This window comes from Phlebotomus papatasi, chromosome 3 (assembly GCF_024763615.1).
Source record: "Phlebotomus papatasi isolate M1 chromosome 3, Ppap_2.1, whole genome shotgun sequence".
NCBI lineage: Eukaryota > Metazoa > Arthropoda > Insecta > Diptera > Psychodidae > Phlebotomus > Phlebotomus papatasi.
The window spans coordinates 61,231,003-61,247,422 of NC_077224.1; the positions used below are offsets into that span (position 1 = coordinate 61,231,003).

General features: G+C 36.9%; 1 protein-coding gene across 2 annotated transcripts; it reads left to right on the forward strand.

Moving 5' to 3' along the window:
* The first annotated feature begins 3,292 nt into the window (after nucleotides 1-3,292).
* LOC129807112 (transmembrane 9 superfamily member 4) lies at nucleotides 3,293-13,888 on the forward strand. Of its 2 annotated transcripts, none has more exons than XM_055856152.1 (6): nucleotides 3,293-3,438; nucleotides 3,501-3,874; nucleotides 3,952-4,107; nucleotides 8,714-9,385; nucleotides 12,967-13,633; nucleotides 13,740-13,888. In XM_055856152.1, exons 1-5 carry the CDS (start codon nucleotides 3,427-3,429, stop codon nucleotides 13,616-13,618), a joined length of 1,866 nt encoding a protein of 621 aa, XP_055712127.1. In that variant the 5' UTR covers nucleotides 3,293-3,426; the 3' UTR covers nucleotides 13,619-13,633; nucleotides 13,740-13,888. The 2 variants fall into 2 exon arrangements, with proteins under 2 accessions (XP_055712127.1, XP_055712126.1); XM_055856151.1 differs by having other exon boundaries at nucleotides 3,319-3,438; nucleotides 13,714-13,888.
* The last annotated feature ends 2,532 nt before the right edge of the window (nucleotides 13,889-16,420 follow it).

Here is a 16,420-nt window from a genome sequence, read left to right on the forward strand (position 1 = left end):
TTCTGATTTACGTTTATTCACCAGGAATTTTTTCCTACCCTCTTCGTGGGCCCAAAATGAGCATTTTTGCCTTATTCTTTTATCTAACCACTGCCAGAAGTTGTTTCACTGCAATCATTTCGTCAATATTTCGTGGTGAAGTTTTAATTAAAATGGATATTTAAAAGATGTGCTAGAGGTGAGTTTCAAAAGTTTAATATAGATTTCTTTTAATTCATTTTATTTTTTTTTTATTTCAAAGTTGCCCAGCATTTAAAATTAAATTGGTCAAATTAATCAATAGGGTGGATTATGGTGCTTTTGCAATGGAAAATAAACATGTTTTTTTTTAGCATTTTACTGTTCTCAAGTGTTTCTGCATTATCGATTTTTCTTTATGTTGGTTCCTGTCTCGACTATTTTTCCCGCAGTCCTCACCTCGCTTTGTTATAAAACCATCAAACAAACAAAAAACAAAGAACAAAAAGAAAAGTCGATAATGCAGAAACACTTGACAACTGTCATGTGCTATAAAGAGAAAGGTTTAAGAGAAAGATTTATGGAGCTATTTTAATGAAGAATGAAAGCGTATTACCTTGTAAATTTTGAAATTTTTATTAGAATTAAGATCGATTTTATATAAAAGATGCTTTGTATCAGCAGATTGTCGTATTGTCGTAGCGGATATTTTTAAGGGGATAAGCTGGTCTGCCACTTAAGGTTGACTTTGGCTGCCAGTCAGCCGATCACGATGACTAATCGGCACCGATTAACCTTTGGTTAAGTGTCCCAGTTTGAGAAATGTTCAAATTCGTGGTTTAAATGGATTTAAAAGGTAGACCGTGAGCAGCAAACCTGGAATGGAGTGGTAACTTTTCGATATATGGGAGGGCGAGGCAGTTTCACGCAGCTGACTTTAAGGATAAATTTGCTAAACGAAAATGAACCATACTGAAACAAATATGTTACGTTATACGATAATTTGTTTCGACCGTGTGGATGTAGATGATGTCAGGAATGGAATTTCAGTCTTCTTGTTCTTGTTCTTCTCTTTATTTTATTTTAACAAGAACAAGAAGACTGAAATTCCATTCCTGACATCATCTATGTTACGTTAGTTTCTCGTGATTGACTATCTGAAAACATACGGGACACATCCTATTTAAATAATTACTTTTCATCCTAAGAAAACCTGCTACATCTAGTATTAAGTCGTCAGTTAAATCAGGATTTGTCGTAACTTCATTTTTGCGATTTTGCGATATATACATATTTGGAATCAGCGTAATTTCGTTTATTAAACGCACTTGGGAAAAAAACCTTTATAAAGCCCAATAAAAATTATTTTAAACAAAAATTAACGTAAGTGCCCTTAATAAAGAAAAATTTATCAGAATTTCTCGTAACTTTCATTTTTGGGGAAGTTACGACAAATTTCCATATAAAATTTGCAGTAATCAGCATTTGCCGTAACTTCTTTTGCTCGTTTGCCTGGCTTTATATCTGTTACATTTAGTGAATGATGGATTTGTAAACATACCATTCTTAAAATAATGTGATTGTTTAAAAATTATCAATTGAGATTTTTATTACCCAGCGAGCATAAAATGCTAACCGATTTCAATTTAGCTGAAAACATATCGCCGGTTGCGTCGACCTCTGTCGTATCTGCATTTTTTCTGCGTCAACATTTCACGCGAGAGGGGACGTCTGTATAGTAGCTCCAAATCTAGGAAATTTTTTGCAGGATCCTAATTAACTCCTGGGCTTAGATATTTTTTGTCAAAAATCGTGAATTTTCGATTTTCTGCTTCCTTGCAGATATCCTGATTTTTTTTTTTATATTTTTAGACCAGAATAAGAAAAAACCTCTCGGGGCCAATAAATATGATAACTAACAATTACAGATTACATAAATTCGAAAAACAATTCTTTCATAAATTTTCAAAAAAATTGTTCAAACTTTATGGGTACTCTTCGTCCCCAAAAATCTAAAGGTCAAATGTAAGGTTATCCCGCCAATGCCCGCCATTTGCTTTTTGACACCAACCTTGTTACAATCTTCTAAGCGGGAGCGACATTTTTGCCAATATGGCCGATAATTTTGACATTTGGCAGCGAGGGAGATTGCTTTCGGGGAAGTTTTTCCTCATCTTCCAGATTTTGGTGAATTCTGATTGTCCAGGAAGTGTCTTTTATGCTTTTGAGAAAGCTTAATGTGTCTACAATAACATCGGGTTGAGAGAAATGTGTTTTAAAGTGTTATTGTGTGAAATATTTTGAGGAATCTGTTGGCAAGCAGGAGCTGGGTGTCCTTTTTAGTACTTCCTGGACATCCCACAAGATACTGGTCAATAATTCTTCTAGTTTTAGTAATCAACCTTGTAAAGGAGTCATTTGACACGCAAAATATTCACAAAATTGATATTATTGGCTTTTTGAAAATTGAAGTTTGTCTCCTTTTCGTTCTTTTGGGGACGAGAGTACCCATGAGTTTTCCAATTTCCCAGAGGAGGAAAAAAATCTTTCTCTACAAAAGTATCATATTTGACCACTAAGACTTACAATAAAGTGAGTTTTACTGAAATTCGCTGGATATGTTGTGGTCCGGAAAGAGTTAAAGGGCTAAGGTTGACTTCAGCTGCGAATCAGCCGATTCTAGGTGAAGGCAGGAATTTATCCTGTCTCCATTGAGAGAAAACTGGATAATTTGAGTGTCATTTGCTCTGATTGACGGTTTCTCTGTACATAAATACAATTAACATTGAACTAAAGTTCGTCAAAAAATTGTCACAATTTATTTTATATCTAAAATTTTATATTATAAAAATAATACGTGTTTCGTACTCTGCCCCGTTTTCCTGTATTGTTTTCAAAACTTTTCCTTTTACTGACATGCCATTCTAAAGAAATTGTGCTTTTTTTTTTAAAGATTGTCTTACTTGGGAATTCTAATTGTAAAATACAGATTAATTAATTTCTTCTTTTTTGCAAAGAAAATTATATGTTTCTTTTAGAGTGGCATAACAGTGATCACAAGGGAGGCAGAAGTGAAACTTTTTTAAAATTTTTTATTGCATTTTTCATTACTACTTTTCACAAATACTTTTCTTTATTGCTTAAAGTAGGGCAATGACATAGCCAAGTAATGCGAAGAAAGGTTATCAGTTTATCAGTAAAAAGATTGGAATCTTGCAACTTGCATTGCAATTCCAACCAACAAATTTTTATGAAAAAGCGCGCAACTCGTCTAAAAGGTATAAAAGCATTACCAACATTTCGACGAAATGTGCTGCCGAAATTCATCGAAATTGACCGAAGGAATATGACCACATTTCGGCCACATTGTGACAGCTGGCAATGGCGTTTTTAAGTGGGTGATATTTTTGATCTCGATAAAAAGTAGAAATTCCAGTGAAATTGAATCACATTTGTAAATGAAAAGACATGGAAATTAAGGTAAGTTTCCCCCTTGACAAAATCCCCTGGCCAAATTGTGAATATATGTGTGTATTTGGCAGGCAATCCTGGTGACACTGTTCCTCCACTGTGTCGACTCCTTCTACGTTCCGGGTGTTGCTCCTGTGGAATTCGTGAAGAACCAGAAGATCGACGTGAAGGCAGTCAAGATGACCAGTACCCACACTCAATTGCCCTATGAGTACTATTCACTGCAGTTCTGTCTGCCAAAGAACGGGACGCTGGAGTACAAGACGGAGAATTTGGGGGAAGTTCTCCGGGGAGATCGGATTGTCAATACGCCCTATGAGGTGCGAATGGCCGAGAACATCCCCTGCAAGTTGCTCTGCAATGAAAAAGACCGGCCACTCAACTGGGACCGACAGCAATCCATCAAAGTGGCTGAGAGGATAAAACACGAATACTTCGTGCATTTGTAAGTCATTTTTTGTGATTGATTTTTTGATTTTCTCCCTTCCGGAAGATAAAATTTGCTTTGTGATGCCTTCGTAGACTCGTGGACAACTTGCCAGTGGCCACGAGAATCATCAATCCAGACTCCATGGAAGTTCAATTTGAGCATGGATATCGTCTGGGGCAGGTTGAGGCTGATCATGCCTTCATCAACAACCACTTGAAGCTCATTCTTTCCTACCACATGCACACAAAGTAAGTTGAGATTTATTATCCTTTATGAATTTTTCTTTGAAAAAGACTTCCTGAATTCCAATTCCCGGTTTCCAATTAGAAAATCGAAATTCTAATTGGATTTACGCAGGGAAAACTGTTATTTGCATTATTCCGGGATAAACTTTTACTGGCTTTGTTTGCACTACTATGGGACACGAAATTTTTTACCTACTATCCATAGCAGAGAGTAGAGAATCTCAGCTACCATAAGCTTATCTGGACTTATCACTGGTCATTTTCTATTTTAAATAGTTTGAGTGCAGAAGGCCAACGGAAGAAAGAAAAGTTCATTGAAATCGGTTAATAAACATTAGAGATAGAGTCCGGTCCATTTGGATATAGTACGGGTCCGGTCCGGATACAGTGGGTTGGCTTAGAAACGGATGAGACCGATTGTTAGAAAGACCTAAATCTCAGATATAATATATACTAAAATTTCATCGAAATCGCTTCATAAACATCAAAAATGCAGTCCGGTCAAGATATTTTCGATTTTAGCTCTGTTCAGGGAACACCGTTGGGTTAGTTTGTCCCACAGTTTGGAAAGGTCTTGACCTCAGCTACAACACATTGTATGCTAAAGAAAAAGTATCGCCTAGTTTTCGAAATATTCGATATCGAATTCTCAAAATTCGAGTTTTCGAAAAATCGGAACTTCTGTTAACCCTTTAACGACGAGACAGTTTTTGCGGACCGAAAATCAGCAATAAAAATGAAACCAATGAACTAAACCAGTAAATGGTCTTATATCTGGTCTTCGAAAAGCCAACAGAGTATGATTTGGTGTATTTTTGTCTCTATGAACGATAGGGACAAAAATAGCCTAAAAATTTAAGTAATTTTTCTGACCATACTAATGAATAATCATTTTCAATCTAATGAAAAATATAATGTTTGAGTATTGTAGTTTCTTTTCCCAAAACGGTTTTGCTTAAAAATAATTGGAAGTATAAAAAATATTTAAAATTAATTTTCGTTATGAGAATTTAAAAATTCGTTATTTTTGAGATTAAAAATTTACTATATAGCAAATATCCTAAATAGCAAATATCCTAGATTCCTTCAACCTTCTATTTTGCAATTACGTACAAACATAAGGAAAAAATAACTTTATGTAGTCAGGAAAAAATATTTTCTTTATGGGACACCGGTGTTCCAATCGTCCTTAACTCTTTCCGGACCACAACTTATCCAGCGAACGAATTTCAGTAAAACTCACTTTATGTAAGTCTTAGTGGTCAAATATGATACTTTTGTAGAGAAAGAATTTTTTCCTCCTCTGGGAAATTGGAAAACTCATGGGTACTCTCGTCCCCAAAAGAACGCAAAGGATACAAACTTCAATTTTCCCAAAGCCAATATTATCGATTTTGTAAACTATTTGTGCGTGTCTAAGGACGCCTGTACGATGTTGATAACTAAAACAAGAAGAATTATTGACCAGTATCTTGTGGGATGTCCAGGAAGTGCTAAAAAGGACACCAAGCTCCTGCTTGCCAACAGATTCCTCAAAATATTTGACACAATAACACTTTAAAACACATTTCTCTCAACACGATTATATTGCAGGCACATTAAGCTTTCTCAAGAGCCAAAAAACACTTCCTGGACAATCAGAATTCACCAAAATCAGGAATACAGTAGAGTCTCGTTATAAGCCATCGCTCTATAGTCCACAATTTATCGACCGTTGATTTCAAAACACTGATTTTAAGTTAGGTTATGTTTTTTGTATGCGACATGCATAATTATTTTAATATTTTTAGCAAACTTTATTAAGTAGTTGTGATAATTGTGATCCATAATGAAGAGAGCAAGGACAAGTAATCGCAAAGAAAGTGGAAGCCGTCGAGCAATTTCAAAATACTAAAAATCGTTGATAATTTTAAAAAAATACATGGACTGTGCGACCCAAGTGTCAAATTTGAAACAAAATACAGTAGACTCTTCGATATCCAGCACTTCGATATCCGGGTGACAGCTGCCAAACACTGGCGGTTGATATATTCAAAATTATTTTCACTAAACATGAAGTTTGTCCAGAGTGAATTAAAGTATTATTAACATTGTATCGAAGTTTTTAATACATAATTGTGATAAAAAAATGAAACATAAGCACACCATGAAGAAAATTCTCTTTTTCTTTGTCAGACAGAAAATAAATTCACACTGCACAAAATAGAAAAACCGTTGATCATTCAAAAAACCTAAATGTCATTTTGTCCCCCAGTCAGCCGGATATCGAAGAGTCTACTGTATGGACTATAGCGAGACTCTACTGTAATAGGAAAATTTTCCCTGAAAGCAAACTCCCTCGCTGCCAAATGTCAAAATTATCGGCCATATTGGCAAAAATTTCGCTCCCGCTTGGAAAATTGTTACAAGGTTGGTGTCAGAAAGCAAATGGCGGGCATTGACGGGATAACCTTACATTTGACCTGTAGATTTTTGGGGACAAGAGTACCCACAAAGTTTGAACAAGTTTTTTGAAAATTTAAAAACAAATTGTTTTTCGAATATATGTAATCTGTAATTGTTAGTTATCATACTTATTGGCCCCGAGAGGTTTTTTCTTATTCTGCTCTAAAAATATAAAAAAAAAGTCAGGATATTTGCAAGGAAGCAGAAAATCGAAAATTCACGATTTTTCACCAAGAATATCTTAGCTCAGGAGTTAATTAGGATCCTGCAAAATATATCCTAGATTTGGACAACCCTATAGTTTGTAATCATCCACAAGAATTGGATTTTTATCTATTCTAAATAGTCCAAAAAAATTATTTTTTCTATGGGTACCCAGAGTCTCAAAGGAGACGAAAGAGTTAATTTATTCTCCACTAATGAATCTTCAAGATTTTAAATACAAAATGGAATTATTATGGTGTACAAAAAAAAAAGAATTCAGTCGTGATCATACAAACATAGACGTCCGGCCTCCGGCCCCTACAAAAACTTTAACCCTCTAACAGTGTTTTCTTTAATATGCGAAGAAAAGTTCTAAAACAATGTTTTCTAGTATAATTTATGATCCAATAAAGTCGAAAAAACCATCCATTCTTCATTATCTCTTTTAGTATAGGCGCTAGGTGAGAAAATATAAAAATTTTTTGAAACTCTTTTTGCTTCTAAAATTAACATTTTTAGTTTTTTCAAATTTTTTAAATAAAATATACAAAGTAGAATAACATATCTTTCAGTAAAAAATATATTTATTTTAGTCAGATAACTTTAAATCGGTATTTTTATGGAAATTGGAAATGAGTTTTTTTGCATAAATATTTTTTGTTGCTTTTTCTCTGACCTGTCACACAAAACTGGGAATAGCAACAAAACGAAGAGTCAAAAAGAGTTCAAACTTTCAAGAGATGTTTATAAGACTATTACCGAGGACACTATAGCACTTATAAATAAAATAAAACCTTTATTGTCGCTGTAAATGTGATTTTTGCGAAGACCGCCTGGAGGCGGTCTTACCCGTTAGAGGGTTAAAGAAGAGAAGAAGAAGAAGATCATACAAACATGAATGAACATGATTTGACTCGACTGAACTATTTGGTATCGTAGATGGGGGTGACTCAAATGGTCTTCGCTGATCCGATCTATCATGTCTGATGGGTCAAAACCGTCAAAACCGTCCTTAAGCGCTAGAATCAAAGAAAAGCTTACGAAGAGCAGGGTGCTAAAGTCACCTCTGTAGGGCAGTCACCAACATCAACCCAATGACAATATTTCTTAAGCTTTGATGGGTCAAACGTTGCTTGAAAGAGTCAATTTTCCATTTGTTCTGAAACGATTTCTGAAACCACTTTCCCGGGGTAGCTTGGCGGATGTTCCGTTTGTGGCTTTTTAAAGAGTTACGACATTATTCGAAGAGGTAAATAATCCCTTGCTGTGAGCTTAGAAAAAAAAAACAGCAGAGTATAACATAGGCAGATCTGATGATCTGATAAAAAGTACTTTCAAATCGGTAATGACTTGTCCATAATCTTTAAGTTTAATGATGTCCTTGAAGAACGATTATTAAATCGAAGAATGGGTTGCAATTCACGGGATTGAACGGAAGACAAGTCAGGGAACGTTACTATCAGGGGCCTCTCGACATTTCATTTTTCCATACGTTTTTGCATAGAGATACTGAAGACTATTGGCAAGTTTTTTCCTAATGAGAATTGACTTATCAGTCTGATATATTTCGACATTGTGCATCAAAAGTTATCTAAAAATACATATTTCAAAATGGTCGCCGAAATAATACAAGAACTAGGAGCAAATTTGTTTAAGTCACGGTACAATATCTGCAAAATGTTTACAAGGAAAAGTGAAAAATGGCTTCACTTTTTATTAGGCTTGATGGACCCCTGGCTACTATAGTAGTCAAAGAGGTAGGAAGTTAAATGAATTTGAACGTACGTAAAGGAAATATAAACAAATATTAAAGAAATACTAACTTACCACTAGAAATAGTAATTTACAAAGCGTTTAGGAAGAGGGGTCGAGTTTTGGTTATCTCAAATTCGGGGAGTTATACTAAAACTGGAAAAATATTCTCAAGCCTCTGCTAAAGCCGGTAAGTTTGATTTCACAGAGACAAATACCGCGTGGTGGGCTTCGAAGTGGAGACACTGTCTGTGAATGCCAAAGAACTCCGTTTTGAGGGAAATACGTGTATACTGCCGGACAATCCCAAGCCCCAGGAAGTGAGTTTGTCCAGCAATACACAGCTCTATTTCACGTATTCGGTGGAATGGAAGGAGAGTGCTGTTAGTTGGGCATCTCGCTGGGACATCTACTTGGGCATGAATGATGTTCAGATCCATTGGTTCAGCATTATTAACAGCCTGGTAGTTGTCTTCTTCCTGTCCGGCATCCTCACGATGATCATGGTGAGGACGCTAAGACGTGATATTGCTCGCTACAATACAGACGATAACTTCGAGGATACTCTCGAAGAAACGGGCTGGAAGCTCGTTCATGGTGATGTCTTCCGACCTCCGCGGCATCCGCGGCTCTTTGCCGCTGTTATCGGAAGTGGCATTCAGATCTTCTTTATGGCCCTCATCACTATCTTCTTCGCTATGCTTGGCATGCTGTCACCGGCATCCCGTGGTGCCCTTATGACATCGGGCATTTTCCTCTATGTCTTCATGGGCCTCATTGCGGGCTACTTCTCGGCTCGCCTCTACAAAACCATGAAGGGACGCGAGTGGAAGAGAGCTGCTTTCCTCACAGCTACACTCTATCCGGGCATTGTCTTTGGGTAAGTTAATTTTTTTCCTTCTTATCTTTGTTTACTCTTTCTTTATCTAAACAGTGACCCCGATGACACAGATTAGAATCAATAGAGGAGATACATTTTTTTATTCTGTCGTCGAATTATCGGGGGGAGAAAATGTTTCAGAGGCTTACAATTTCTTTTGCAGTGTTTCTTTGTATGAAGTGTTTATTTATTTATTTATCAAAGTGACTTGGGGTCAAATTAAGGTGAATATAGGTGAAATTTGAAAGTTTTTCAAATTCCTGTTGAATCCCTTCCTCTTTGACTTTCGGAACACGAGTGAACTCTCCTGGCACAGTGATTTATTTAATTTTTTTTCTGGTTTTCTCTCCCTAAGTATACGCTTAAGTGCTGATCTCTCTGAAAAGATCGAATTGAGATCTTTTGTGATTGACAGAAGTGATTCTTAAAGATAATCGTTATTTTCCAAGTGTTTTGATGAAAATTATCGTTTTTGGCCATGATTCTACTGGGAGGACTCCCAGTAAACCATTTATTTTTATTGTAGTTAATTAACACGTATCTGATTTTAGTAAGAATTTAAAACTTTTTTCATTCAGTCATTCATTTTCAACAGCTTATTTCAATCGGGGTTGCAGGCTTAGGCTTAGAACACCTAAGTTAGCAACCGACGCCTGTTGATCCTCTGCCACTCAGGAAGATGTTTGCGTTCGATCCTAAGGCATTCCAATGCAAGATACTGCATTTGATAAACATCTTGTCCTAGGTCTGTCCTGAGGTCGAGGTCTCCTCCATTCAAAGTTGTGATCTCTCAACACGAAGAAGCAACTGCTCAACCTTTGTCGCCTTACAACGGTTACGTTTCTCACACGATCTTAAAGAGTGGTTCCCTTAACCGCCCGAAGGTACCTTGTCTCGGTAGGGCGAGTTCTCGATCTTTCTCTCTCGGTCGTGCCCAAATTTCGTTACCCAAGTTTCGTTACCATTGTTGGGAATGATGAACGCCGTTTTAGTACATTTGTGTTCGAAGTATATGTACGTAAACGCACTTGATGAGACCGCCTTGATCGAATCTTGGTTGAAGAATTATAAAGCTTACGAGCCGCTCATCAAAGGCCATTTCCTTGGCATCGTTTAATAGGTAATTCGTCGGTTGCGTCTACCTCTGTCGTATCTGCATTTCTTTTGTGTCAGAATTTCACGCAAGAGGGGACGTCTGTATTGTAGCTTGCATCGAATGCAGATACAAAACAAATGCAGATACGACAGAGGTAGACGCAACCAACGAACTATCAGGAATATGGTCTAGTCAAGTTCTAATCTTTGACCGTTTATAGTTTGGGTATCCGGGAAAACCGTTGAGGACGTCGACTTATCAATGATGGAAATGAAGAGATGAGAATTATAAACAGGACAGTTGAACCTAGCGGAGTTGGAGGAAGAAAACTCGTGCCAGTATATTACCGGTCTTCACTAGATGAAGCACTGAGTAGACGGAGTAGACAGAGTATAATGTTGCTTTCACTTTTGTAGCACGAATGCTACAGGCTCCACTTCAGAACATGCTGGAGCACCCTTCATCGCTAGCCTCCCGGGGATTGAGCCCCATTGCTCATTCCAAGAAGGCTACGAATCCATCGTCTTCCTCGCTTCACTGATGAAGACCGACCGAGGAGCCGATTCGATTGTGCTTTTATATCATAACTTGAGGTTAGTCGCCGTTAATGCACCCCTCAAAGTTACCACCGCAGCTGAACAGTGATTGGTACCATTAACTTAGGAGAATCTTCGTTAGGACGGGCTTACTCTCTCCACCTCCTCTAGGCTCAATAGTCCTACTACACTTTTATCGAATCGGTTCCTCAATCTGCATCTTCACATCCCTAAAAGAGGATGTGAAGAAGTTGTTTTCATTACTCTCTTGAAATGGAGAATCGAAGACCTATTCTGGAATGTTAGTCATCAGAAACATTCCAGTATGTTCCAGTGTGAAGTCTCTAGCTTTTGTTAAATAGGGTTGTCTATTTTGTTATCCCCGTTCTAAGTAATTTTGATCTATCATTACTAAGAATGATGTGTGTTGACTTAGCATAACTCGGATTAGAAGTCCAAATTGCATTGAACCACTTTAAGGAGCAAATGTTTAAAAGAGTCCAGCTCTAGGAGCATTTGAGTGTAGTTTTGATAGTTGCCGGATGCCAGATGTGACCTTTTGGAGGCAATCAAAGGGTTGCGACCTTTGTTACCACTTTTCTTGATGTTAAACCTAACGCTCTTTATGGAAGCCAACTTGGCACATGCAATTCTTTCAATCGCATGAAAAGCGGTACAGAACGTCCAACAGCAACCTTGGCGATAGGGTTCCTCGCAACATTACGTTCTGTATGACTGTAGAATGATAGAGTGCACAAAAACAAAATTTCTTAGGATTGCGTACCAAGCGAACAGAAGTCTGTTCAATCACTTTCACAATAAAGTAATTCTCCATGAAAAACGTTGTCTGCTGGTTGAATTGTACGCATGATACCATTTCTGAAGGCTCGTAGTGAGTCGAAAACGAGTTGAAGTGCACATGGCAATTGGTTGAGATCAGTGGTAAAGACAATCAGAGCCAGTGCCCCCATAGTTCAGTTGGTAAAACCATTCGCCTAGACAGCGAAAGGCCCCCAGTTCAAGTCTGGGTGGAGGCGGGAGTCTTCCTGTCTCTATTTGGGTTAAATTTGTGAGTTGGGATTCACTAGTTCTGATTGTCGCTCTCTGTGCACAAACACAAAATTTCTTGGAATTACGTTCCAAGAGAGCAGAAGTCTGTTCAATCACTTTCACCGTAGAGTGATAGAAGTTTGATGTCAGAAATCCTCTTGCCATTCATATGATCCGATAAGAATCTTTCTAATTTATTTAAACAAAGGAAAGTAAAGTTGAAGACTGATAAGTGGTACAAACTGTACGCACTTTAAGTTTGTTCGACGAATTCTTTGATTTGATCTGAAAGATTTCTTGTAGATACTTTCCAGTAGCATCAGTTTCAGTAACTAGGCTTCAGCAGTATCAAATCTATGATTCTCAATATTCGATACTCATTCTTTTTGAAGCGCTTGTCTTTATGGTACCCGGCTTAGGGCATCTAGGTTAGCATTCAACGCCTCTTTCTTCTTCTCTACTTCAAGAGTGTTTCTGAGTCGATTCCGAGGCGTTCCGATCAAGGATCCTGAAATTGTTTCAGTCATTTTCGTCTAAGTCTTCGGTCCTTAGTTCATTGAGAATGGAAACGTTCCTCATTCGATCTTTATCGAGTGATTCCCTTGTCGCCCTCAGAACGACCCTTATCTAGGTTGCTTACACTCGCGATCTCAATCTTTTAGTTGTTATCTAAATCTCATGATCTTTACTCCCTCATTACTGTAAAAGCTTGACCAATCGCGACAAGAGTTCAGAAAGACCCCAAGTCACTATCTCTAACCGTTCGGCCTGTAAGTTACATTTCATAAACAATTTACTAAGAAATTTGGATGTTTGGTTTGCTTGACCTTGTTTTTCTCATTTTGAAACTGTTCCCAATCGATGTTTTAAAAAAAAAACCATGTCCTTGCTTTCCAAAGGACGGGTTTCTTCCTCAACTTCTTCATCTGGGATATACATTCGAGTGGCGCAGTACCGTTCAGTACGATGCTATCGCTGCTGTGCCTGTGGTTTGGCATTTCGTTGCCACTAGTCTACCTGGGCTACTACTTTGGCTACCGAAAACAGGCGTATCAGCATCCTGTTCGCACCAATATGATTCCACGTCAGGTACCGACGCAGCATTGGTACATGAATGTAGCCCTATGTACTCTGGTGGCCGGAATTCTGCCGTTCGGAGCTGTGTTCATAGAATTATTCTTCGTGTTCTCGGCCATCTGGCAGAACCAGTTCTACTACCTGTTTGGATTCCTCTTTCTGGTGTTCTGCATCTTGGTGGTGAGCTGTGGTCAGATCTCCATTGTGATGACGTACTTCCAGCTCTGTGGCGAAGACTACAGATGGTGGTGGCGGACGTTCATTGTGTCGGGTGGATCGGCTGTATATATCTTCTTCTATAGCATCTTCTACTTCTTCACAAAGCTCGAGATTACGGAATTTATTCCAACATTACTCTACCTGGGCTACACGGGTCTCATGGTGGTAACATTCTGGCTTCTAACTGGCACAATTGGCTTCTTCTCTGCCTACAGTTTCATTCGTAAAATCTACGGCGCTGTCAAAATCGACTGAAGAGAACCTCAGTAGGTGAGCATTTTCTTCTTTACTTTTTTTTTCTTTTTCCTAATCAAATCCTCTACCTCTCTCATGGCTACAATCACATTCAGTCACAATGTTTTATCATTAATTGCAGGAAAAATCTCCTATATACTCCCTCAAAATACCCACTCTCTATCCCCATCATTTTAATTTAATTTAATTATTTACAATTAATATAATGCGAAATGTATAATCACTACTGTAGAGAATAACAAATGAAACGAAGTAAATTTATTGTATTAATTCAGAGTTTTATTAGTTGCAAGTTGCAACTTTTAGTAAATGCCGATAATACTTTATCAACTTTGTTAACTGCTGCAGAATTTTTGATCAGGTAATTCATTTATTGAGTTGTAATAAAAATAATGTGGTAAGTAGAACGAGTTGATATTGGCGAAGTGTTCTAACAACGGAATACTCTACGTGGTGCCACATATAACATTAATATTAAGAAAAGCCGGAGAGAGAGGTATATAGTATCCAAAATTTCAAATGGAAAATCACGTTTGCGAGAAAGAGTACACTCTAGTGGAGTAATACGATGAGTAAGATATTACTGTTCGTATTAAAGTAGACTCTCTCAAATTCGGGCATATGGGACCGAAATGTCAGCCGAATTAGACAGAAATTCGGGCAACAAAGTTTTTGAAATGCAACGATTTTTTATTCATGTGCATATAGATATTGAGTTTACACTCATATATAACGTAAATTGCATGAAAATCCCTCAATAGGGGAAACTGGGGCACCACCAAACACGGGGTACCACCAAACACTAATTTTTATTTCTAAACTACTTGGACTATCTCGACCATTCCTTCAATGGACAAGCATCCCTAACCTGCCTATAAATTCCTATAGGTCTTATCATCTGAAGTCGAATATCCGATTAAAAAATCGCAGTGTTTAGTGGTACCCCGTGTTTGGTGGTGCCCCAGTTTCCCCTAATGCAAAATCACATCAAAACTAAAACAACCCATGCCAAATTTGAGCACATTTGCTTCATTTGATAATCATAATCAAACTTGAAAAATGACAACAAACTTTTTTCAAATGTAACCGCTGCCCGAATTAAAAAGTAGCCCGATCTTAAAAGAGCCGAATTTGCGAGAGTCTACTGTACCACTATTATAGTTGAAAAATTTTCAACAACGTTGCTTAATTTGAAAATGTGTAAAATTTTAACACTATAATAGTGTGAATTCGGATAAATTAATTATTTAATTGCGATCTGTGTAAAATTTCTCACTAATATAGTCATAAAAAATTTCAACAATGTTTTGTAATTTAAAACTGTTGAAAAATTCTAAAAATTACTACTATTATAGTATGATTATAGTTTTTCACATTGTTATAGTGTGAAAAAATACACAACTTTATGTTATTTTTTGTCACATGATCAAAAATTAACACTATTATAGTTTGATCATAATTTTTCACACTTTTATACTGTGAAGTGAAGCCTTGTGTATTTCAACCAAAGTTGTTGAATTTTTAAACAAAAGTTGTGTAAAAATTGTTGAATTTCCATTTAAGACATATACTTCAGTCGAGATGCTTTTCATTGGACAAAAGTCATATAGAACATCACATATTTATATACATAATAAGTATATCGTGAAAATTCGAGCATCAGATGTAATTATCTCGCATTAGTGAGGATCTCGAGTACAGAAAAAAACATTACAAATGTCTAAAAAGGTAAAAAAAAGCTAAAATAAAACGAAAATTCAACATTTTTTGAGTTTACACACAAAAATTCAACAATTTTTAAATTCAACAATTCCAAATTCAACAACTTGAAATTCAAGAATTTTAAATTAAACAATTTTAAATTAAACATTTTTTCCAAATTTAACATTATAATAGTGGTGTGAAAGATTACAAACTATAATAGTGTTAATTTTTTTTACTGTGTATACTAGGGTGGAATCACCAGTTCTCGCCAGTGCCCCACTTCTCGCCACTTACATTGAAATCGCTATTTTTCGCAATTTATGCAATAAATGAGTGGCAATTTTTTGTATTGTTTCTGCTTCTACGCATAGAATCGAAAAATAATAATTATTCGTTTTGGATTCACGATTTTGATCACTTTTTAGAGCAATATTTTAAGCAAGTGCATCGAATCCAACATCTCTTACCAAATGTACTAAGTGTCGTCAAATTTTCATCAGGCCAAAAATACCTATTTGGGTAAATAATTTGTCTATTGAATATTTAATTGCACTTGTGGAATACATAAAATTTGTATTTAGTCAATTAATATTAGGTGAGATTCTTAACAATCTCACCTACTATAATCCTAACAAAATTTCATGTCGTCCGATCGAGCTCAAACTTGGCCAAAACGTGTTTCAGCACTTCCTGATCACGAATATATATGTGGCTAATTTACGTTCCCGGCCGCTCTTTGGAGCTTAATAGCTCCTAAACTAAAAAAGATATCGACTTGCGGTTTTCGGCAAAGGTTATATATCGGGTGAAAATTGCAACTTGGTGCATTGACCCCCCACCCCCCACCCTTCCTTCCGCCATTTTGAAGACCCCCCTTTTTTTGTTTTCTCAATAGCTCCGCCCCTATGGCATCGAGCGGGCTCAAATTTTAGTATGTTATAGCTGGGCCTTAGAGCTTTCCATCAATACCAAACTTAAGGTCCCCCGACCCCCCTGACCCGAGCTATAAGGGTCCAAAAAAAATTTCTTAAAATGACCATAACTCCGGTTCTAATTGTCAGAATTTAAAAAATGAGGACTTTTTGGAAAGCTCTCGTG